Here is a 19,482-nt window from a genome sequence, read left to right on the forward strand (position 1 = left end):
CCATCTCCTGTGGCTCCACACAAAGGCTACCTTGCTGATCTGGCTGAGCTAGACTTGCACCTTAGCAAAGAAAATGCTGACTCCATCATTCACAATGCTCAGTTTGAAGACCAATCTCATGAGGAGTTAAAACAAGGCTGGTAAGTTCATCTCGGTAGAGCTAGAGGAAGAATGTCCAAGAAAATTTGGAGTGTAGGAATAGAATGAATAACATAATTAAGTTATGGCTTTCGGCTGTCATGAAAAATATAAAGAGGCAATTCTGTTCGTAATTTAAATTTTAAAATTCCTATGAAAATAAACTTGTATTTAGTAAGCAGTGATGTTTTGGTTTAGTCATTCAATATAGTAAACTTTTAAAACATAACATTTTGTTGTGTGGTCTCCTTTCAGTTAATAACTGTTTATTCAACTTCCGCTTTACATGTCACCAGTCTTTATGGAGATCACAGGAACATAGGTCTTAGGAGTGGGAGGTCATTTGCCCCTTTCAGCCTGCTCTACAATTGAATAAGATCTTGGCAGATGTGGTTGTGGTCAAAAGTCTACTTTCCTGTCCAAACCATAAAACTTGATTCCCAATTCCATCAGAAGTATCCTGAACTCGGCTCTGAATAATTTCTGCGATCCAGATTCTGCTAGCTTCAGTGAAGTGAATTTCACATATTATTAACCTTCTGTGAGGAAAAATAAAATTCTCATCAGTCTTAAAAGCAAGGTAACTATGTGCCCTATTTCTTGTCCATTCTACAAGGGAGGAGGCATCTCATAATCCAGCCTGTGAAATCTCTTTGGTACTGTATATATTAGAAATTATAACACATGTCTTGCTCTTTCTGATTTTTGATCCAGGATATATATTTATATTCAGACATAATGTACCAAACAAGCAGTATGATTACTGATACAATTCATATAATGAAATTACCACATTCTGGAAAAGTCTGAAATTATGTATTTGGGAAGGATATACAAAGTAAAGGAATACACAATAAACAGATGGCATTGAGAGGGGTACAGGAAGTGAGAGACCATGGAGTCCATGTTGTTGAAGGTGGCAAGACAGGTAAATAAAATGTGATAATGAAGGTTTACTTGATGCTTTCTTTCATTTGGCAAAGCACTGAATACAAAAGCAGGAATTTAATGATGGAACTATACAAGACATCAGCTAGGCCACAGCTGGAATTCTGTATACAATCCTGGTCACCACATTGCAGGAAGGACAATTGCTCCAGAGACAGTATGAGAAGACTTATAAGAATTCACAAGAAATTTAAGTCAGAGCTTGAAAATTGCAGCTCAGGGAATACTGGATACATTAAGATTGTTTTCCTTCAAGCAAAGGATGGTGAGGGGTGACTTAATTGAGGTGTACAAAATGCTGAAGTGCTTGAACAGTGGACAGAGAAAATGTTTCCCCTAGCAGAGAAATCAATTTTTGAGTGCACAGATTTAAGTTGACCGATAGAAGGATTAGAGAAGACATGTAGGAAAACATTTTCACTGCGAGGGTGGTGGATAACTGGAATTTGCTGGCCATTTGCTGGTTGAGGCAGAAACTCTCAACTTATTTAAAAGAAATCTTGATCTGCACCTGAAGTGCTGTAACTGCAGGGTTACGGACCAGGCGCTAAAAAGTGAGGTTAGAATGGGTGGCTAGTTTATAGTTAGCACAAACACGACGGGGCTGAAATTGCCTTTTTCTGTGCGGTTATGTTTCTATGGTTCCATGGATTTAAAGAATGCAACACATGTATTAAAAGAAATGAGGTACTGAATTCAATGAAACATTAATATTCAAATTTTAAAAATACAGATTATATTAAATGAAAGGGTGCTTGAATCTTTGTAAAATTAACTTCCAAATATAGAATGGTTAGAATAGAAGAACTCAATATTGCACATGATACATTAGTCAAAACACAATTTTAAAAAAGTAACAATTGCTCAGTCTTGATTTGAAAGATTTCAGTTCTAAATATTTGAAGACAAAAATGACAATTTGGCTGCAATTACATTTTTCTTTTATCCAAATTCACTTAATAGGCTTCAATAAATTAGAACAGCAAATCAGATCCAACTTCTTCAGTTGGTCGGTGTAAATCTATAATTAGATTAGCGTAAGGTCTCCTCTAACTGCTATACAGTTTGTAAAGCTATGATTATGAATACTCAGACTCTATTTCCACAAGGTAGAACTCATTGAAATAATACTAAGCAGCTAGGTTTTATTGTCTGAACAGAGCTGAATGAAGGCTGAGAAAGGCGCTGACTCAAGCTCCCTATCACATTGAACCATATGCCAAACCCTCAATCATTGACACTTTATCACACAAAATCAGGAGCAATGGCTTCCCTGTAAAAATCCCACTTCACATACCCTCCGTGCACTGTGTCACTTGTCTGTGGATGTGTTTAACAATATTGACTTTTCACAATCAGTATAACCAGACGGGAACTAACAAATGTGGCGTGGCAAATAAAAGTTACTAAAATTAAATAATTTACATTATAAAAAACAGAGGTACAGAATCCAAAAAGGGGTGAGACCCTCAGTTACCATTTTCTATTCAAAACTATTTTTTGATTGAACAAGATATTATTGCAGCTGAAGATGGTTGGGTGACTGATCCTTTCACTAAACTACAGTAAAAGGAAAAGTAAAGTTGCCATTATTTTACCAGACCAGAGGGTTGCTCTCTCATTAAAGAGAGAGGCAACTGATGGTGGTTTAACATGAAGTTCCTGTTAATCTACATCACAAACCAGCTGTCCAGCCAACTGAGCGAAATTGATCCCTTAACGAAAGTAATGTTATAATGACACAGCAAATGAACAATATTCCAATATTCAATAGCAGAATATTTATTAAAATCTTTAATTTCAAGACTTTTAAAATGCATCTCCTCCCCATAAATTATGATATAGTGAGAGAAAATATGAAACCTTCTCTCAAGTGGATTTACAATTGAAGCTAAGAGTTTACACTTCATGAGCCAGTGACATGCAAAAGTAAAACTTCAAAATAAAAATCCAGAAAATTGAAAGCTTCGTGGTTGATTGTCAACTGTTCCTGCTGGGTAGGAAATGAGTAGTAACACACTGCACCATTTATAAATTAACATTTTCATAATTGGAGGTTAATTTTAATCATAAAAACCCACTGGTAGGGAAATGTAATACCTGCTTACACATCTTTCCTGAGTGAAGCAGGTCAATTCAACTTGGATAAGCATGGACTAATCAAGGAAAATCAATAAAGACTTTTTAAAAAGATCAATCTGAGTTTGATTAACATGGTATTTTTCATGATGAGATAATGGAGAAGATGGATGAGGACAGTACAGGTGATGATATGTCTATGAATTTTTAAAAAGCACTGGCTCATTTTGCAAAATTACAAAACGGAGGGAGCAGTATGGATACAAGATTAGTTGATGGATTGACAAAAGTATTGCAAAAGTGGCAGCTTTTGGAGAGATATATACAGTGGATTCTCCAGAATTACTAGGGAGTACTAGTGATTCTGATGCATATTAATGACTTGAACATGGTTTACTGAGGCTGATTGCCCAAAGGGCACAAACAAGGTTGTGACAGCAGATGAAAGTCAATGCAAAAAAGTGATGGATACATTTTGGTAGGAAGAATGAGGAGAGACAACATCAGCTTTATTTATGTTTTAAAGTGATGGCAGAGAGAGACCGGAGGTATTTCAGAGGTTAAGAAAGCAATTAGTGCAGCATTTGAGATCCTGAGTTTTATAAATAGAAGTTTAGGGTACAATAAAGCAGAAGTTTTGGGTTTACTCATCTTGGAGCAGAGAAGATATATAACCACTAATAGACAAGTAGTGGTTATAGGGTATTCTATAATTAGGGGGACAGATAGTATCCTTTGCAAGCCGGATCGGGAGTCTCGCATGGTGTGTTGCCTGCCCGGTGCCAGGGTGCGAGACATCTCCGACCGTCTTGAAAGGATATTGGAGCGGGAGGGGGAGGATCCAGTTGTTGTGGTCCACGTTGGTACCAACAACATAGGCAAGACTAGGGTGAAGGACCTGTTTGGGCATTATGAAGCACTAGGCAGGAAATTGAAGCACAGGTCCTCAAGGATCATAATCTCCGGATTACTGCCCGAGCCACGTGCCAATTGGCATAGGGACAAGAAAATTAGGCAAGTAAACACGTGGCTAAGGGATTGGTGTGGGAAAGAGGGATTCCACTTCATGGGGCATTGGCATCAGTTTTGGAACAGGGGGGATCTGTACCGTTGGGATGGTCTCCACCTGAACCGATCAGGTACCAATGTTCTAGCGAAGAGGATAAATAGGGTGGTCAGTAGGACTTTAAACTTCTGAGTTGGGGGGAAGGGAAAGTGAAAGCGACAGGGAGTATGGAGGTAAATGGCAAGATAAGCAGCAGGATAGCATGTTTCCAGGCAGATTTAAAATTGAGGCAGACTGAGAATGCAGTAAAAAGCAAGGATAACTTAGGACATATGACTTCCAACATCTCTAATGATAAGGAAGTTAGCATTAAGGCACTTTACCTGAATGCTCGTAGCATACATAACAAAGCCGATGAACTAATGGCACAGATAATAGTGAATGATTATGAAGTAGTAGGCATCACAGAGACTTGGTTACAGGGGGGTCAGGACTGGCAGTTAAACCTCCATGGTTTTTCAACTTATCGAAAAGACAGAGAGGTGGGCAGAGGGGGTGGGGTTGCCTTGTTAGTTAAGAACAAAATTAAATCTATGGTATTGAATGACATAGCGTCGGATGATGTGGAGTCTGTGTGGGTGGAATTGAGGAACCACAAAGGCAAAAAAAACATAATTGGAGTTGTGTACAGACCTCCTAACAGTGGTCAGGACCAGGGACACAACATGTACCGGGAAATAGAGAAGGCATGTCAGAAAGGCAAGGTTACATTGATCATGGGAGACTTCAATATGCAGGTGGACTGGGTAAATAATGTTGTTAGTGGATCTAAAGAAAGGGAATTCATGGAATGCTTACAGGATGGCTTTTTGGAACAGCTTGTCATGGAGCCCACAAGAGAGCAGGTTATTCTGGACCTAGTGCTTTGCAATGAACCAGACTCTATAAAAGATCTTAAAGTAAGGGAACCCTTAGGAAGTAGCGACCATAATATGATAGAGTTCAGTCTGGAGTTTGAAAGGGAGAAGGCAAAATCGGATGTAATGGTGTTACAGTTGAATAAAGGTAATTATGAGGGCATGAGAGAGGAACTGACCAAAATAGACTGGAAGCAGAGGCTAACCGGGAAGACAGTAGAGCAAAAATGGCAGGAGTTTGTAGGTATAATTGAGGACACTGTACAGAGGTTCATTCCCAAGAAAAGAAAGATTAACCGGGGAGGGATTAGACAACCTTGGCTGACAAAGGAAGTCAGGAAATGTATTAAAGAAAAAGAGAGATCCTATAAAGTGGCTAAGAACAGTGGGAAATCAGAAGATTGGGAAGGATACAAAAGCAAACAGAGGATAACAAAGAGTGTAATAAGAAAGGAGAGGATCAAATATGAAGGTAGGCTAGCCAGTAATATTAGAAATAATAGTAAAAGTTTCTTTCAGTACATAAGAAACAAACGACAGGCAAAAGTAGACATTGGGCCACTTCAAACTGATGCAGGAAGCCTAGTGATGGGAGATAAGGAAATAGCAGGAGAACTTAACAAGTACTTTGCGTCAGTCTTCACAGTGGAAGACATGAGTAATATCCCAAAAATTAAAGGGTGTCACGGGGCTGAGTTGAGTATGGTTGCCATTACGAAAGAGATAGTGCTAGAAAAGTTAAAAAGTCTTAAAATTGATAAATCTCCTGGCCCCGATGGGATACACCCTAGAGTTCTGAGAGAGGTGGCTGAGGAAATAGCAGAGGCATTGGTTGAGATCTTTCAAGAGTCACTGGAGTCAGGAAAGGTCCCGGATGATTGGAAGATGGCTGTTGTAACCCCCTTGTTCAAGAAAGGATCAAGGCAAAAGATGGAAAATTATAGGCCAATCAGCTTAACCTCGGTTGTTGGTAAAATTCTAGAATCCATCATTAAGGATGAGGTTTCTAAATTCTTGGAAGAGCAGAGTCTGATTAGAACAAGTCAACATGGATTTAATAAAGGGAGATCATGCCTGACAAACCTGTTGGAATTTTTTGAAGAGGTAACAAGTAGGTTAGACCAGGGAAACCCAGTGGATGTGGTCTATCTAGACTTTCAAAAGGCCTTTGATAAGGTGCCACACGGGAGGCTGCTGAGCAAGGTGAGGGCCCATGGTGTTCGAGGTGAGCTGCTGGGATGGATTGATGATTGGCTGTCTAACAGAAGGCAGAGAGTTGGGATAAAAGGTTCTTTTTCAGAATGGCAGCCGGTGACGAGCGGTGTCCCGCAGGGTTCGGTGCTGGGGCCACAGCTGTTCGCATTATATATTAATGATTTGGATGAGGGAACCGAGGGCATTCTAGCGAAGTTTGCCGATGATATGAAGTTAGGTTGACAGGCAGGTAGTACTGAGGAAGTGAGGAGGCTACAGAAGGATCTCGACAGGTTGGGAGAGTGGTCCAGGAAATGGCTGATGGAATTTAACGTGAGCAAGTGCGAGGTCTTGCACTTTGGCAAAAAGAATAAAAGCATAGACTACTTTCTAAATGGTGAGAAAATTAATAAAGCCAAAGCACAAAGGGATCTGGGAGTGCTAGTCGAGGATTCTCTAAAGGTAAACATGCAGGTTGAGTCCGTGATTAAGAAAGCGAATGCAATGTTGTCTCTTATCTCAAGAGGGTTGGAATATAAAAGCAGAGATGTACTACTAAGACTTTATAAAGCTCTGGTTAGGCCCCATTTGGAGTACTGTGTCCAGTTTTGGTCCCCACACCTCAGGAAGGACATACTGGCACTGGAACGTGTCCAGCGGAGATTCACACGGATGATCCCTGGAATGACAGGTCTAACATATGAGGAACGGCTGAGGATACTGGGATTGTATTCGTTGGAGTTTACAAGATTAAGGGGAGACTTAATAGAGACGTACAAAATAATACATGGCTTGGAAAAGGTGGATGCTAGGAAATTGTTTCAGTTAAACGAGGAGACTAGGACCCGTGGACAAAGCCTTAGAATTAGAGGGGGTCATTTCAGAACAGAAATGCGGAGACATTTCTTCAGCCAGAGAGTGGTGGGCCTGTGGAATTCATTGCCACGGAGTGCAGTGGAAGCCGGGACGCTAAATGTCTTCAAGGCCGAGATTGATAGATTCTTGTTGTCTAGAGGAATTAAGGGCTACGGGGAGAATGCTGGTAAGTGGAGCTGAAATGCACATCAGCCATGATTGAATGGCGGAGTGGACTCGATGGGCCGAATGGCCTTACTTCCACTCCTATGTCTTATGGTCTTATGGTCTTAAGATTAAGAAAAGCTAATCAAGCAGTATGTTCAAAATGGGCAGTATAGTGGCTCAGTGGTTAGTCGACTGCCTCAAAGTGCTAGGGGTCCAGGTCCAATTCCACTCTTGGGTGACTGACTGGGTGGAGTTTGCACATTCTCCCTGTGCTGGTTTCCTCCCCTAGCCCAAAGATTAGGCGGATGGGCTATGCCAAATTGCCAGAGTGTCTAGGGATGCGCAGGCTAAGTGGATTAGCCATGGCAAATTCAGGATTGCAGGAATAGTGTTGGAATGGAGTCTGGTTGGTATGCTCTTCAGAAAGTCGGTGTGGACTTGATGGGCTGAATGGCCTGCTTCCACACCGTAGGGATTCTATAATTAAGAGGTGACCTTATGAGGTGTTCAAAATTACAAACAATTTTGACAGGATAAAGGAGGATATTCTGTTTCCACTAGTTGGTATGTCAGTAACTAAGTGGTCACAATTTCAAGACTGCTAGCAAGAGAGCTAGGTATGAGATTAGGATAAAAATCTTTACTCACAGTTGTTAGGATTTGTAATGCACTGCCTAGGCAAGTGATGGAGGTGAATTCTACAGGAGGTTTGAGAAGAGAACTGGGTATATATTTGGAAGTGATGAATTTAGAAGGTTACAGAAATTTGAGTGGAGAATGGGACTAGCTGGGTAGCTCTAGGGAGCCAGTACAGAGACAATGGGCTAAATGACCTCCTTCTGCACAGTCAGATTCCATGACAAACTTGGGCTGTTCTCTATTGAGTAGATATTAGAAGAGATTTATTAGAGGTATTTTAAATAATCAAGGCGTTAAACAGAGTAAATAAATACTGAAACTGTTTCAAAGACAGATTGGATGCTAATTGCAGGGCTCAGATTTAGATGCTTTGCAGACAAACTAACATCAGAAAAACATATCTGACTGATTTGGATTTTGAACATACTGACTCATAGACAATTATTGTTAAATTTGCATCATTACCCAAAATAGGAACCGAGAAAATATTTGTAGGAAAAATGCAGGATTACAGAAAAAAGATTCAGTAAGTGGAATTGCTGGATCTCATTTTTAAATCACCGACTTGTTTGGTAAGTGGTCTCCTATGATATTGTTCTACTGAATGGTAATGGATGCTCTGACTTACCTTTCTCTGTTAAAAGTTCATTGCTATACTTGCAATTCATATTTTCTGTTGTTATTTCTAGTTTTCTCAAGGATAATCTAAGGTGGAGCAGAAATTATGCTTTTAGCTATCATATTCTCTGGTGATTTACCCCACTGGACTTTAATTCATACTTTGAATAAATACAAAACAATCTAATTTGCATTACAAATAAGGAACAAGAAAAGGTTATGCAAGTTCTTGTTCCTTGCTTTGGTCTTTTGCTTCTTGGGGTTCTACTTCTCTTGACCTTAGTAATGCATCACAACCATAACTACATTATCAAGCCAATAAATTGTTCACAAGGGAGAAAAAGGTTCACAGAAGTGCTTTCATCAGGACAAAATAATTTAAAAATTTAAATAACTCAACCCTCGGCTCATTGACGGGCACCTCTTCTACTTCCTGGTTGCTGGCAGGATGCCTGACCTGCTGGGGTTGACAGAAAAGAGGCCATGTGACATTTGTTGCCAATGAAACAATGGTTGTCAGCAGCGCAGCAGGAGCCTGTGGGATGTTGGCAGGTTAGGTAGGTGGAAGGGAACCTTACCATCAACAGGTCAGGGAGCATCTGTGCAGGTCAGATAGTAATGACCAGACTAAATTGACTGTAGTGTCAAGGGATGTTTCCCGAAGTGGGTTAGCCATGGTAAATGTGGGGTTACAGGGATAGGGTGGATGACTGGGTGTGGATGGAATGCTTTTTGGATGTTGGGTCAATAGGCCGAATAGTCTCTTTCCAAACTACAGGAATTTTATGATCCTTTGACCAAGGGCTGAATTTGACTAGCCAACTCTGGCTTTTGGCATAAATCAGAACATTATTTTATTAGAAACTTTATACAAAGTAAAAAATATTTCTGCACAGTGTAAGAAGAGCTATACAGCATAACCAGAATACAAATCAATCTTAAGTTCTTTAAATTCTGACACTGATAGAGAACATCCTTCAGAAGTGAAATCAATGTTTTTGGCTAAAGTCGTAATTATCTGTGCTTCAAATACATTTTGTGTCATTTTAGAAATGTGGAGTAAAAAATCTAACTGATACCTATAGAATTTGCACACTTCAGTGAGTGTCGTGGTTAGCTGTTCAGTCTGCATGAGAAAATGTATTTATAGAATCTTGATCAATGCAACATGTCAGCACCCATTTGTAAAATGTTCATCAACTACTAAAATGAAATGGAGCTGAATTACACACAAATTATTAGATGAAAATACTGATTCTTGCTTTCTAGAAATGCTGTGAAAGTGTTAAACTTAATTATTTCAAGATTATAACTACTCGAAGTTCACCTATGAGCTAACTGCAATTGAATCTGCAGGTTGTATTTACAAGATGCTGATAACATAATGCTATCAATTGAAGTTAAAATGTCAATGTTTAATATGAAATTTATCATTTCAATTTTGAAGCATTTCTACTTGACTGTAGGCTCTACGAGTGCTATCACTGCACAGTAATATAAAAATGCACTGGATATCAATGACTTCCACCTGCTTTGTTTCATCATAATTTTGGTTTTGGGTAGATGTACACAGATTCTTAAGACAAATAAAAGTAGTAGCAATAACTACAGAACTTGTGAACAGATAGGTACTAACTCAATTGTATTATTTTCTGTTGCTGTCCCAAACTGAAAAGCTCCAACTCTGATCCCAATTATCATTAATCATTTTAGACCCTTCCCTTTCTCAACTTCTATGCATCCAATACTGGGGATAGGCTGTTAATCAATATCTTGAATAAGACAACTTTCCCCATATCCCGCTTTCTTTAAGGATTGTAATACATTTTCCGTCACGTGTTTTGACACTACTGCTGACCCTGATAATGCTTTTGATGTCTTGTCTTTTTCTTTAACTGGGGATGACTGTTCACCATAGTTGAAAGGGTTGTCCATTATATTTCTTCCATTTTTGCTCTGATCCTTCCTCCCCATATCACCCCTTAGAGCCAAGACAGGGTTCCGCTTATCCTCACCTTTAATCCATCAGCCCATACATTCAACAGCTCAGCTTCTGCTTTCACCAATTACACTGCTTTTGCCTTGTCTCTTAGCATTTTGACTAATCCTTCTGCGACAACTTGCTCCACTCCTCACTTATTTGCTCTTTTTTCCATGGAACCCTCCCATGCAAGTGTGGGAGATACAACACCTGTCATCTTATGTTCTCCCTCCCCACCACTCATGATCTGAAAATGTCTTCCAGTTACAATAACTATTTTTGAACTGTTAATGTATGGTACAATATATTTACTGCTCATGACTCAGTCTGCTCTAAATTGTGGAGACCAAACACAAAATCAGGTGAGCACTTTGAGTTACAAATTCAATCACCCAATAAGACTCTAAGCTTTGCTGATCCTTATTTTAATTTTCTGTTCCACTCCCACTCTAACCTCAGCCTCTTAGATCCAACAACATTCATGAAGTTTGAGCAACTGTAGCCCATTTCTTTGGTACTTTACAATCTTCTGGACAGAGTTCAGCAATTTCACCATAATCTCTGTTTGTGACAGCAACTGATGGTGATCATTTTGTGATTCCCATTCACAATCCCTCTTGACTCATCTCATTTCGTTACTTTCCCCATTAAAACCACTGCTTTTACCCAGACATGTCAGCCTTTTAATCATTTACCCTTCCCTGCCTTCTACCCAATCAAGTATTTTGCTTTTATTCTGTCCCCCTTACTCCTCATGTTACTTGAGTGTTCACTCACTCTAATTTTTTCCAGTTCTGACAAAATCAGAAATTTTGAACAGTAATTGAACCTGGATTGAATAAACAAGCTGTCACATTGGTGATATGCTGCTGGAAATAGTCAAAAATGCCTTCATCCTCCTGTTCTCTAACAGGCTGATTATAAAGTTCAAGCTACAAACAAATTGCATTTCATAAGAAATTTAAGTGGTAGAAGTGAAAGTCAAACACAGCAAAAAGAGTAATGATTTACTTCACCTGTAAAATCTGTTCCAAACAAAATCTGATTTTAAATAAGAACTTTGATTTCTGAGGTTACACTGAATTTATAGTGTCTATAATGTGAAGCTTAGAAACGAAATGAGTAATCATGCTCCCAGCTGGTTAATGACTGAAGCAAAGATTTACTAAATGGGAGCCTTGCTAAGAACTCTCATTTTAAGACAAGAACTATTTATTAGGTAGATCTGGCTCATTATCTGTAATTTGTGTACTTAATTTTAAAGTAACCGAAAAACTGACATACTAAATATTAACATAATACCAAAATATATAGTCTCTTCTGTCATGAAGCAAAGCAGATCTTCTATTCATTACTTACATACTACGTTTTAAAAAGATGCAGCATAATAAATACTAAATGTGGATTCAGAAAGACTTGACATCTCGATATAACTATATAATTTTTCTGCATCTCAAATCCTCTATGACGTTTGTAAATTTTCAACTTTATCAGATTACATCACGGACTAAGTTAGTTTTCAACAATTATACTTTCAGAAGGTTCCTCTATGTTTGTTATAGAAGATGTGTGTTGGGGTGGTTGCTTTCGTAGTTCACTATGTAGTTGAACTACGAAAGCAACCACCCCAACACACACAAAAGAAGTTGCATCAAGACACTGTTCAAAAGGGCCACAACACACTGCAGTACACCAGAACTGCAAAAAGAGGAAGAAGAACACCTATACAATGTATTCGCCAAAAACGGATACCCCCACAATTTCATCAACAGATGCCGAAGGGAAAGACAACGGAACGAGGACATGCCACAACCCAAAGGACTAGCCACGTTAGAATGCATCAAGTGCATTTCCGAACTGGCAGCCAGACTACTGCGACCACTAGGACTCATAGCAGCACACAAACCAACAGCCACTCTCAGACAACAACTCACCAGAACGAAGGACCCGATACCCAGCATGAGCAAAACCAATGTAGTGTACAAAATCCCATGCAAGGAACTGCACAAAACACTACATAGGACAAACAGGAAGTCAGCTAACGATCCGCTTCCATGAGCACAAACTAGCCGCAAAACGACACGACCAGCTATCCTTAGTAGCCACACACGCAGATGACAAGCAACATGAATTCGACTGGGACAACACGACTATTATAGGACAAGCCAAACAGAGAACAGCCAGGGAATTCCTAGAGGCATGGCACTCATCCACAGATTCAATCAATAAGCACATCGATCTGGACCCAGTATACCGGCCACTGCAACGGAGAGCTGGAACTGACAACCAGAAGCAACAGATTCAAACCGCTACAAATGCCGGAGGAAAAATCACAGAAGCGCTTCACAGGAGACTCCCAAGCACTGAGGATGTCACCTGGACAGGGGACGAAACGTCTGCAACACAAATTCCCAGTTCGGCGAACAAAACCACAACAACGAGCACCCGAGCTACAAATCTTCTTACAAACTTTGTTATAGAAGATAAATAATTACCTTTCTTTCTTGTAGAGACATCTTGCTAATGTATTTGTGCAACTTACCTTCATCCCCCCCTCAAAAATAACAAACTGAATGTGTGGATTCTTCTCCCAAATACTAGCAGAGGCATTAAAAAGGAAAATATCTTGCAATTGTAATTCCATTTTAAGAGGTTTTCTGAAACTTCTAACGACATTTTAACAAAAAGAAAAGGAAGACATTTTTCAAAAAGGATACAAATTTTGATACAGTGGAATTAATGATTTTAGTGCTCGACTTGCATTGATTGCTGTAGCTCGGACTAGATTTGGTAGAACTTTCCCATCCACAATAGCACCATCAAAGAGTGGGCCAAAAAATGGTATCTGTTCAAAAGAAGGTTATTTGGTTCAGTTTTAGCAAATGAGTTATCTCATATCACTGCAATTAAATTACACAAGATTTCTGCATTGTTTTAAAAAAAAGATTAACTTCACTTTAATAGAAAGAAATATTAAAAAAGTGACTGAAAAATGATAATAGGATCTAATTTAAGTCAATTACTTCTATTGGCCATTTGAGTGGAATGTACTTCACCCTTCTCCATCTCTATACTTCACCAGTTCTTGTGGATTTCTGCACTCATTTAACTCTACCGGTTTGAGCATCCCTAATGTTACTTGGTCTACCATTATTGGCAGTGCTTTCAGCTCTCTTGGTTTCAAGCTCGAATTCCACTGCTTTTAATATGCTCCTTAAAACCTTTCCAACAATACTGCCAGAACCAGCAACTGAGACGACTGAGAGCAATAAATCACAAGTTACTTTCAAAGGATAAAGTATACCAGAGTGTCAATGTCAGGCAACAATATGTAATAATGTAATATCATCGGGAAATAGAAAATTGTTAGCACCTAGGTACTGGGAGAAAAAGCTGTGAAAGTCTCAGCACTGGCACAAACAGATGTTAGTGCAGAGGACTTTGCAGGGTTGCCAGCTGAGTGCCTAGGTCAATGCTAAGTTATCCAAATGTTTCATTCTTTTTCTTAGGTTTTGTAGCAGGTTGACATAACTGAGAGGTTTGCTAGGCGACTTTTGCAGACATTGTGGAAGGTCAGATCAGGCAAGGCCGACAGATTTCCTTTCCTAATGTGCATTGTTGAACCAGATGAAGTTTGATGATAAATCAACAAGAGTTTCACTGTCATCATTAGGCTAACTTTTAGTTACCATTTCAACATTTGCTTTCTAATAATGTGCCAAGAGCATTAGCCTGATCCCCTGGATTGCTGGTCCAGTGGCATTATCACTGCCTCCCTACTGTTTTCAGATAGAACAATTTGTCTTTCAACTCCATTCACTTCCTCCAAAAGAAAACTTGCTGCGAGTCCATTCAGGTTCTAATATGGCTGCCTTTTGCAGGATATGTAGAATTTCCTTGAATATTCTTAATACATACATCTCCCTCATCTCTCTAGTACAGGGATGACTACATTGTTGCTGCTTCCTTCTTGTATCCTGGACTAGAAAAAAATCCAACCAATATAGATCAGGAAGCTGGGAAATCTGCAGTAACCAACATAGCTCCTGACTCTTCAAAGCCCATCATCTATAATGTAGAAGTGAGGAATGTGATGAGATACTGTTTAGTCTGAAAGAGGACAGCTCTAACAACACACAAGAAATTTGCACCATTCAGGACAAAATAACCAGCTTGACTGGGAACCAATCTACCACCAGCTGTATGTACAAAACACGATGCATTGCAGCAGCTCAAAAAAGGCTACTTTGACAATGTTTTCCATACATACATTATGTGCCACCTAGAAGGCCAAGAGAAGCATAGGAAGATGACCACCTGCAAGTTCCACTCCAAGCCACACACCATCCTGCTTGGAACTTTAGCACTGTTTCTTCACTGTCACTGGGCCAAAATCCTCAAACTCTTTACTAGCAGAACTGTAGAGATGTATCTACATCAGCGACTTCAGCAGTTTAGAGGGCAGCTCACCACTACCTTCAGGGAGAAACAAAATAAGCAAGCCATGCTCACATACCATGAAAGAATTTCTAAAAATTCACTGACTTTCTTTGCAATTGATATATCTCAGACTTTTCCATCCCTTAGAACATAGAACAGTACAGCACAGTAGAGGCCCTTCAGCCCTTGTGCCGACCTTTTAACCTACTTCTCAGTCTTCATTTTTGAGTTTACAATTAAATTTCACTACAAGCCCATGGACTCCTACATTTACCTTGACTACACTTCCTGACATCCTAGCTTCCAAGGTGTCTTCCTTTCTCTTCAACTTTAATAGAAATTCACCAAGGTTCCTTAGACAGCACCTTCCAAGGCCTTTACCATTACTGTCGAGAAGAACAAGGGCTCCAGATACGTGGGAACACTATCACGACTACCTGCAAGCTCCCTCCAAGCCACTCACCATCCTGACCTGAAAATATATCATGTTCCTTCAGTGTTGTGGGGTCAAATCCTGGAATTCCCTCCCTAATGGCACTGTAGATCTCCCTGTACCAAATACAGAATGTCAAGGAGGCCAACAACCACTTTCTCGATAACAAATTCTGACCCAGCTATGGATATTCATGCTTCATGAAAGAATAAAAAGCCAATGGATTCCTTCCCAGTGTGCCTGATCTTGTTCAAGTACTACTGCTCCCTTCCTTTCCCTCCCTTCCCAGTAAGACTCCCCTTGATATCAACTTTCACCTCAGCTGCTTTCATATTCGATGGATCACCCCTTGTAATTTCTGCCACCTCCAGTGCGATGTGACCAAACAATCCTTTCAGCATTCTAAAGGGACTATTCCTTTTTTAATTCCCTGATCACTCTCAGTCAACCTCCAACTATTAAATGGATTTTAAGCCTGATGGAAAAGTACAAAACCAGGTGCCAATTTCTTGAAATGGGTTTATTTATAGCATTACATTAGCCTTCTATCGATCACCCATTATCCCAACTGGCTCTCTTCATAAATGTTCAAGGTGCTTAATTAAACAACATCCTTCACTTTTTTAAAATATATATAATATATATATATCTAGCAATATCATGTACACGCCTTCACAGACTCATCTTATTGCTTTCAAAAAGCATTGTAAGATACTCAAACAATTACAAAACAAATTGAAGAGAACTGTCTTTTCATATTTCATATAACCCATCACAATACAAAATGTCTCTCTTCCATACCTTCAATAATTTATTCAAGGCAGGCTTCCTGTCTGTAATTAATTCTGACAATTTAGTAACTGGCGTCAAGATTCATTTTATCTTGCTGATCCTTTTGCCTCTTAATATTTATTTTATGTAAGCAAGGTCTATCCTTAATCCTTTTTCAATCAAAGTCTTTGTAGAATATGCATTATCCTACAGTGAACTACTACAAATTCCTATGAGCATGCCTTATATGCAAATTATTTCAAAGTATTTAACCTAACCTTTATCAGGCCTAAGGATACTTTCCACTTTCTCTTTCTCGTTCTGAAGAAGGATCACCAGACTAGAAATGTTAACTCTGTTTTCTCTTCAAAGATGTTTCCAGACTTGCTGAGATTTTCTAACAATTTTTGTTTTTGTTTCAGATCTTCAGCACCCACAGTTCTTTGTTTTATAAAAAGATTGATTTCATGTCTTTTGGGTCACCCAGGGTTTGAAACTAGAATATACGTTTCTGCAAATTTAAATGCTTTAATATTCTATTTGCCCTCAGCACTTCAATTGCAGTGTGTTTCATCATCTAAGTTTCAATACGCCTGACCTGGTTTGAGTAAACAGCCAGTTTAACTATCCAATCATCCATATTAATGATTTGTTTCTTCTTCAGTTGGAAGATCATCTTTCTGTAATTATCTTGCTCAATTTACCTAGTTCTAGATATAACTGTTCATTCAAGCCTATTCTGATTCATATCTAAGCCAGTATATTTAAAAGTACCCGAAGACTGACTTATAATCTTAAATGCCCCTTTGATTTTGACTGTTACAAATTGTCCAAGTTGTGCAGTATGTCCCCATAAAACATCAATATATGTCATAAAAATGCCCAGGACTTTCTCTTTGTTCCACTATAAGATCACTGCTGTGTTTCAATTTGAGAACCCAACTCCAGTTAAAAGCAGAAGCTTGCCCATTTATGACACAGTAGCTTAATCCAAATATTTGACAGAAACCACAGAACAAAGAATTCCCAAATTTAATTTCTGTAATTGCATATAAAAGTCTATTAAAGTCCATGATATATTCCTCTATAGAATTACTATTGAGTGACCTTTTGAAATCTATCAAAGTCTTATCGAACCATGACTCATATTAAGTCCCTTTTTGTAAATTTTATGTACATGACTTCACATAAGCTGCAAGTATGCCTTGTTTCCTCTTCAGCAGGAACATAACCCAAGTCTACAAGTGGGGTGTGGGGAGGGGCGAGGTCTCAGTTACAAGGACAAATTAAAGGAGGGGGCGGAGGCCTCAGTAGAAGTTGTTAAAGGTTCCAAAACAAGTAATAGGACAGAAAGTATGGAAAGGGTCAGGGATTTAACTTCAGACTCAGCTATTAAGGGGACAACTATGAGAGGGAAGATAATCAATGCAGGACTGAGGGTGTTGTACATAAATGCACACAGTATATGAAATGAGGTTAAATATGCTTGTAGCACAAATTGAAACTGGCAGATACAATGTTGTGGCTATCACGGAGGGAATCAGGGCTGGGAATTAAATATTCAATTCTACGATACACATTCTATCGTAAGGACACGCAGATGGGCAGAGGGGACAGGGTTGCCTTGCTACTAAGAAACAAAATTAAATTGATACCAAGAATATCTATATTCCGATATATAGTCGGAAGGCGTAGAATCTGTGTGGGTAGAGTTGAGGAACAGAAAAGGGAAATAAAATCAGAGAGTTGAGTACAAGCCTCTTTGTAGTATTCAGGATGTGGGACAGAAATAAATTAGGAGATAGTAAAGGCATGTAATAAAAGCAATATTACAATAATCATTGTGAAGATTAATATGCAGGTGGATTAAAAAAATCAGGCTGGTAGCTGATTGTGGAATGTGCGCAAGATGGTTTTTTTTGGAGCAGCTTCTGGTAGAGCCCATGTGGGAACTGTACTGGATTTGAAAATGTGTAATGAAGCTGACTTGATTAAGGAGCTTAAGATGAAGAAACCCCTAGGGGGCAGTGACCACATTATGACAAAATTCACCCTGCAGTTTGAGGGGGAGAAGCTGGAATTGGATGTAATTCCTCTCCATCCAAGTCTTTAACACTATGGCAGTCTCAGTCAATGCTTGGAAAGTTAAAATCCCCTACCATAACCACCTCTATTATTCTTACAAATAACTGAGATCTCTTTACAAATTGGTTTCTCAATTTCCTGCTGACTACTGGAAAGTCTATAGTACAATCCCAATAAGGTGATCATCCCTTTCTTCATACTCAGTTCCACGCAAATAACTTCCCTGGACGTATTCCCAGGATTATTCGACCTAAGCACAACCATAATGTTAACCTAAATCAAAAACACCACTCCCCTCCTCTCTTGCCCCCTTTCTATCCTTCTTATTGCATTTGGAACATTAAAGCTGTGCAGATTCAGACAGCAGTGTAGGTTTCTTTCTCCATTTGAATCACTTCTCATGTCATCTCTGCCAATGCCTTTGTCTAGGTAAAAACAAGGACTGCAGATGCTGGAAACCAGATTCTAGATTAGAGTGGTGCTGAAAAAGCACAGCAGTTCAGGCAACATCCGAGGAGCAGGAAGATCGATGTTTCGGGCAAAAGCCCTTCATCAGGAATAGAGGCAGAGTGCCTGATGGGTGGAGAGATAAATGAGAGGAGGGTGGGGGTGGAGAGAAAGTAGCATGTAGTACAGTAGGTGAGTGGGGGTGGGATGGAGATGATAGGTCAGGGAGGAGGGTGGGGGAAGGTAGCAAAGAGTACAATGGGTGAATGGGGGAGGGGATGAAGGTGATAGGTCAGAGAGGAGGGTGGAGTGGATAGGTGGAAAGGAAGATAGGCAGGTAGGACAAATCATGGGGACAGTGCTGAGCTGGAAATTTGGAACTGGGGTGAGATGGGGGAAGGGGAAATGAGGAAACTGGTGAAGTCCACATTGATGCTCTGGGGTTGAAGTGTTCTGAGGCGGAACATGAGACGTTCTTCCTCCAGGCGTCGGGTGGTGAGGGAGCAGCGGTGAAGGAGGCCCAGGACCTCCATGTCCTCAGCAAAGTGGGAGGGGGAGTTGAAATGTTGGGCCACAGGGTGGTGTGGTTGATTGTTGCGGGTGTCCCAGAGATGTTCCCTAAAGCACTCTGCTAGGAGGTGTCCAGTCTCTCCAATGTAGAGGAGACCGCATTGGGAGCAACAGATACAATAAATGATATTGGTGGATGTGCAGTTAAAACTTTGATGGATGCGGAAGGCTCCTTTGGGGCTTTGGATGGAGG

The 19,482-nt window shown here is 39.7% G+C and overlaps 1 protein-coding gene across 16 annotated transcripts in view; it reads right to left on the reverse strand.

The window, feature by feature from the left end:
• Positions 1 to 19,482, reverse strand: part of ralgapa1 (Ral GTPase activating protein catalytic subunit alpha 1) — a 315,513-nt gene that overhangs the window by 53,021 nt on the left and 243,010 nt on the right. For all 16 annotated transcript variants that reach the window (XR_015757926.1, XM_087989919.1, XM_087989918.1 and 13 more), the window contains one exon: positions 13,261 to 13,388. Coding sequence is in view for 15 of the 16 variants with exons in the window: in XM_087989919.1 (XP_087846045.1) it covers positions 13,261 to 13,388 (128 nt within the window). In the remaining variant the exon portion in view is untranslated. The remainder of the gene's footprint in view (positions 1 to 13,260; positions 13,389 to 19,482) is intronic.

The sequence above is a fragment of the Chiloscyllium plagiosum genome, unplaced genomic scaffold, assembly GCF_037043375.1.
Source record: "Chiloscyllium plagiosum isolate Xiang-an unplaced genomic scaffold, Cpla_swu_hap1 HiC_scaffold_8, whole genome shotgun sequence".
NCBI classification, from domain to species: Eukaryota; Metazoa; Chordata; class Chondrichthyes; order Orectolobiformes; family Hemiscylliidae; genus Chiloscyllium; species Chiloscyllium plagiosum.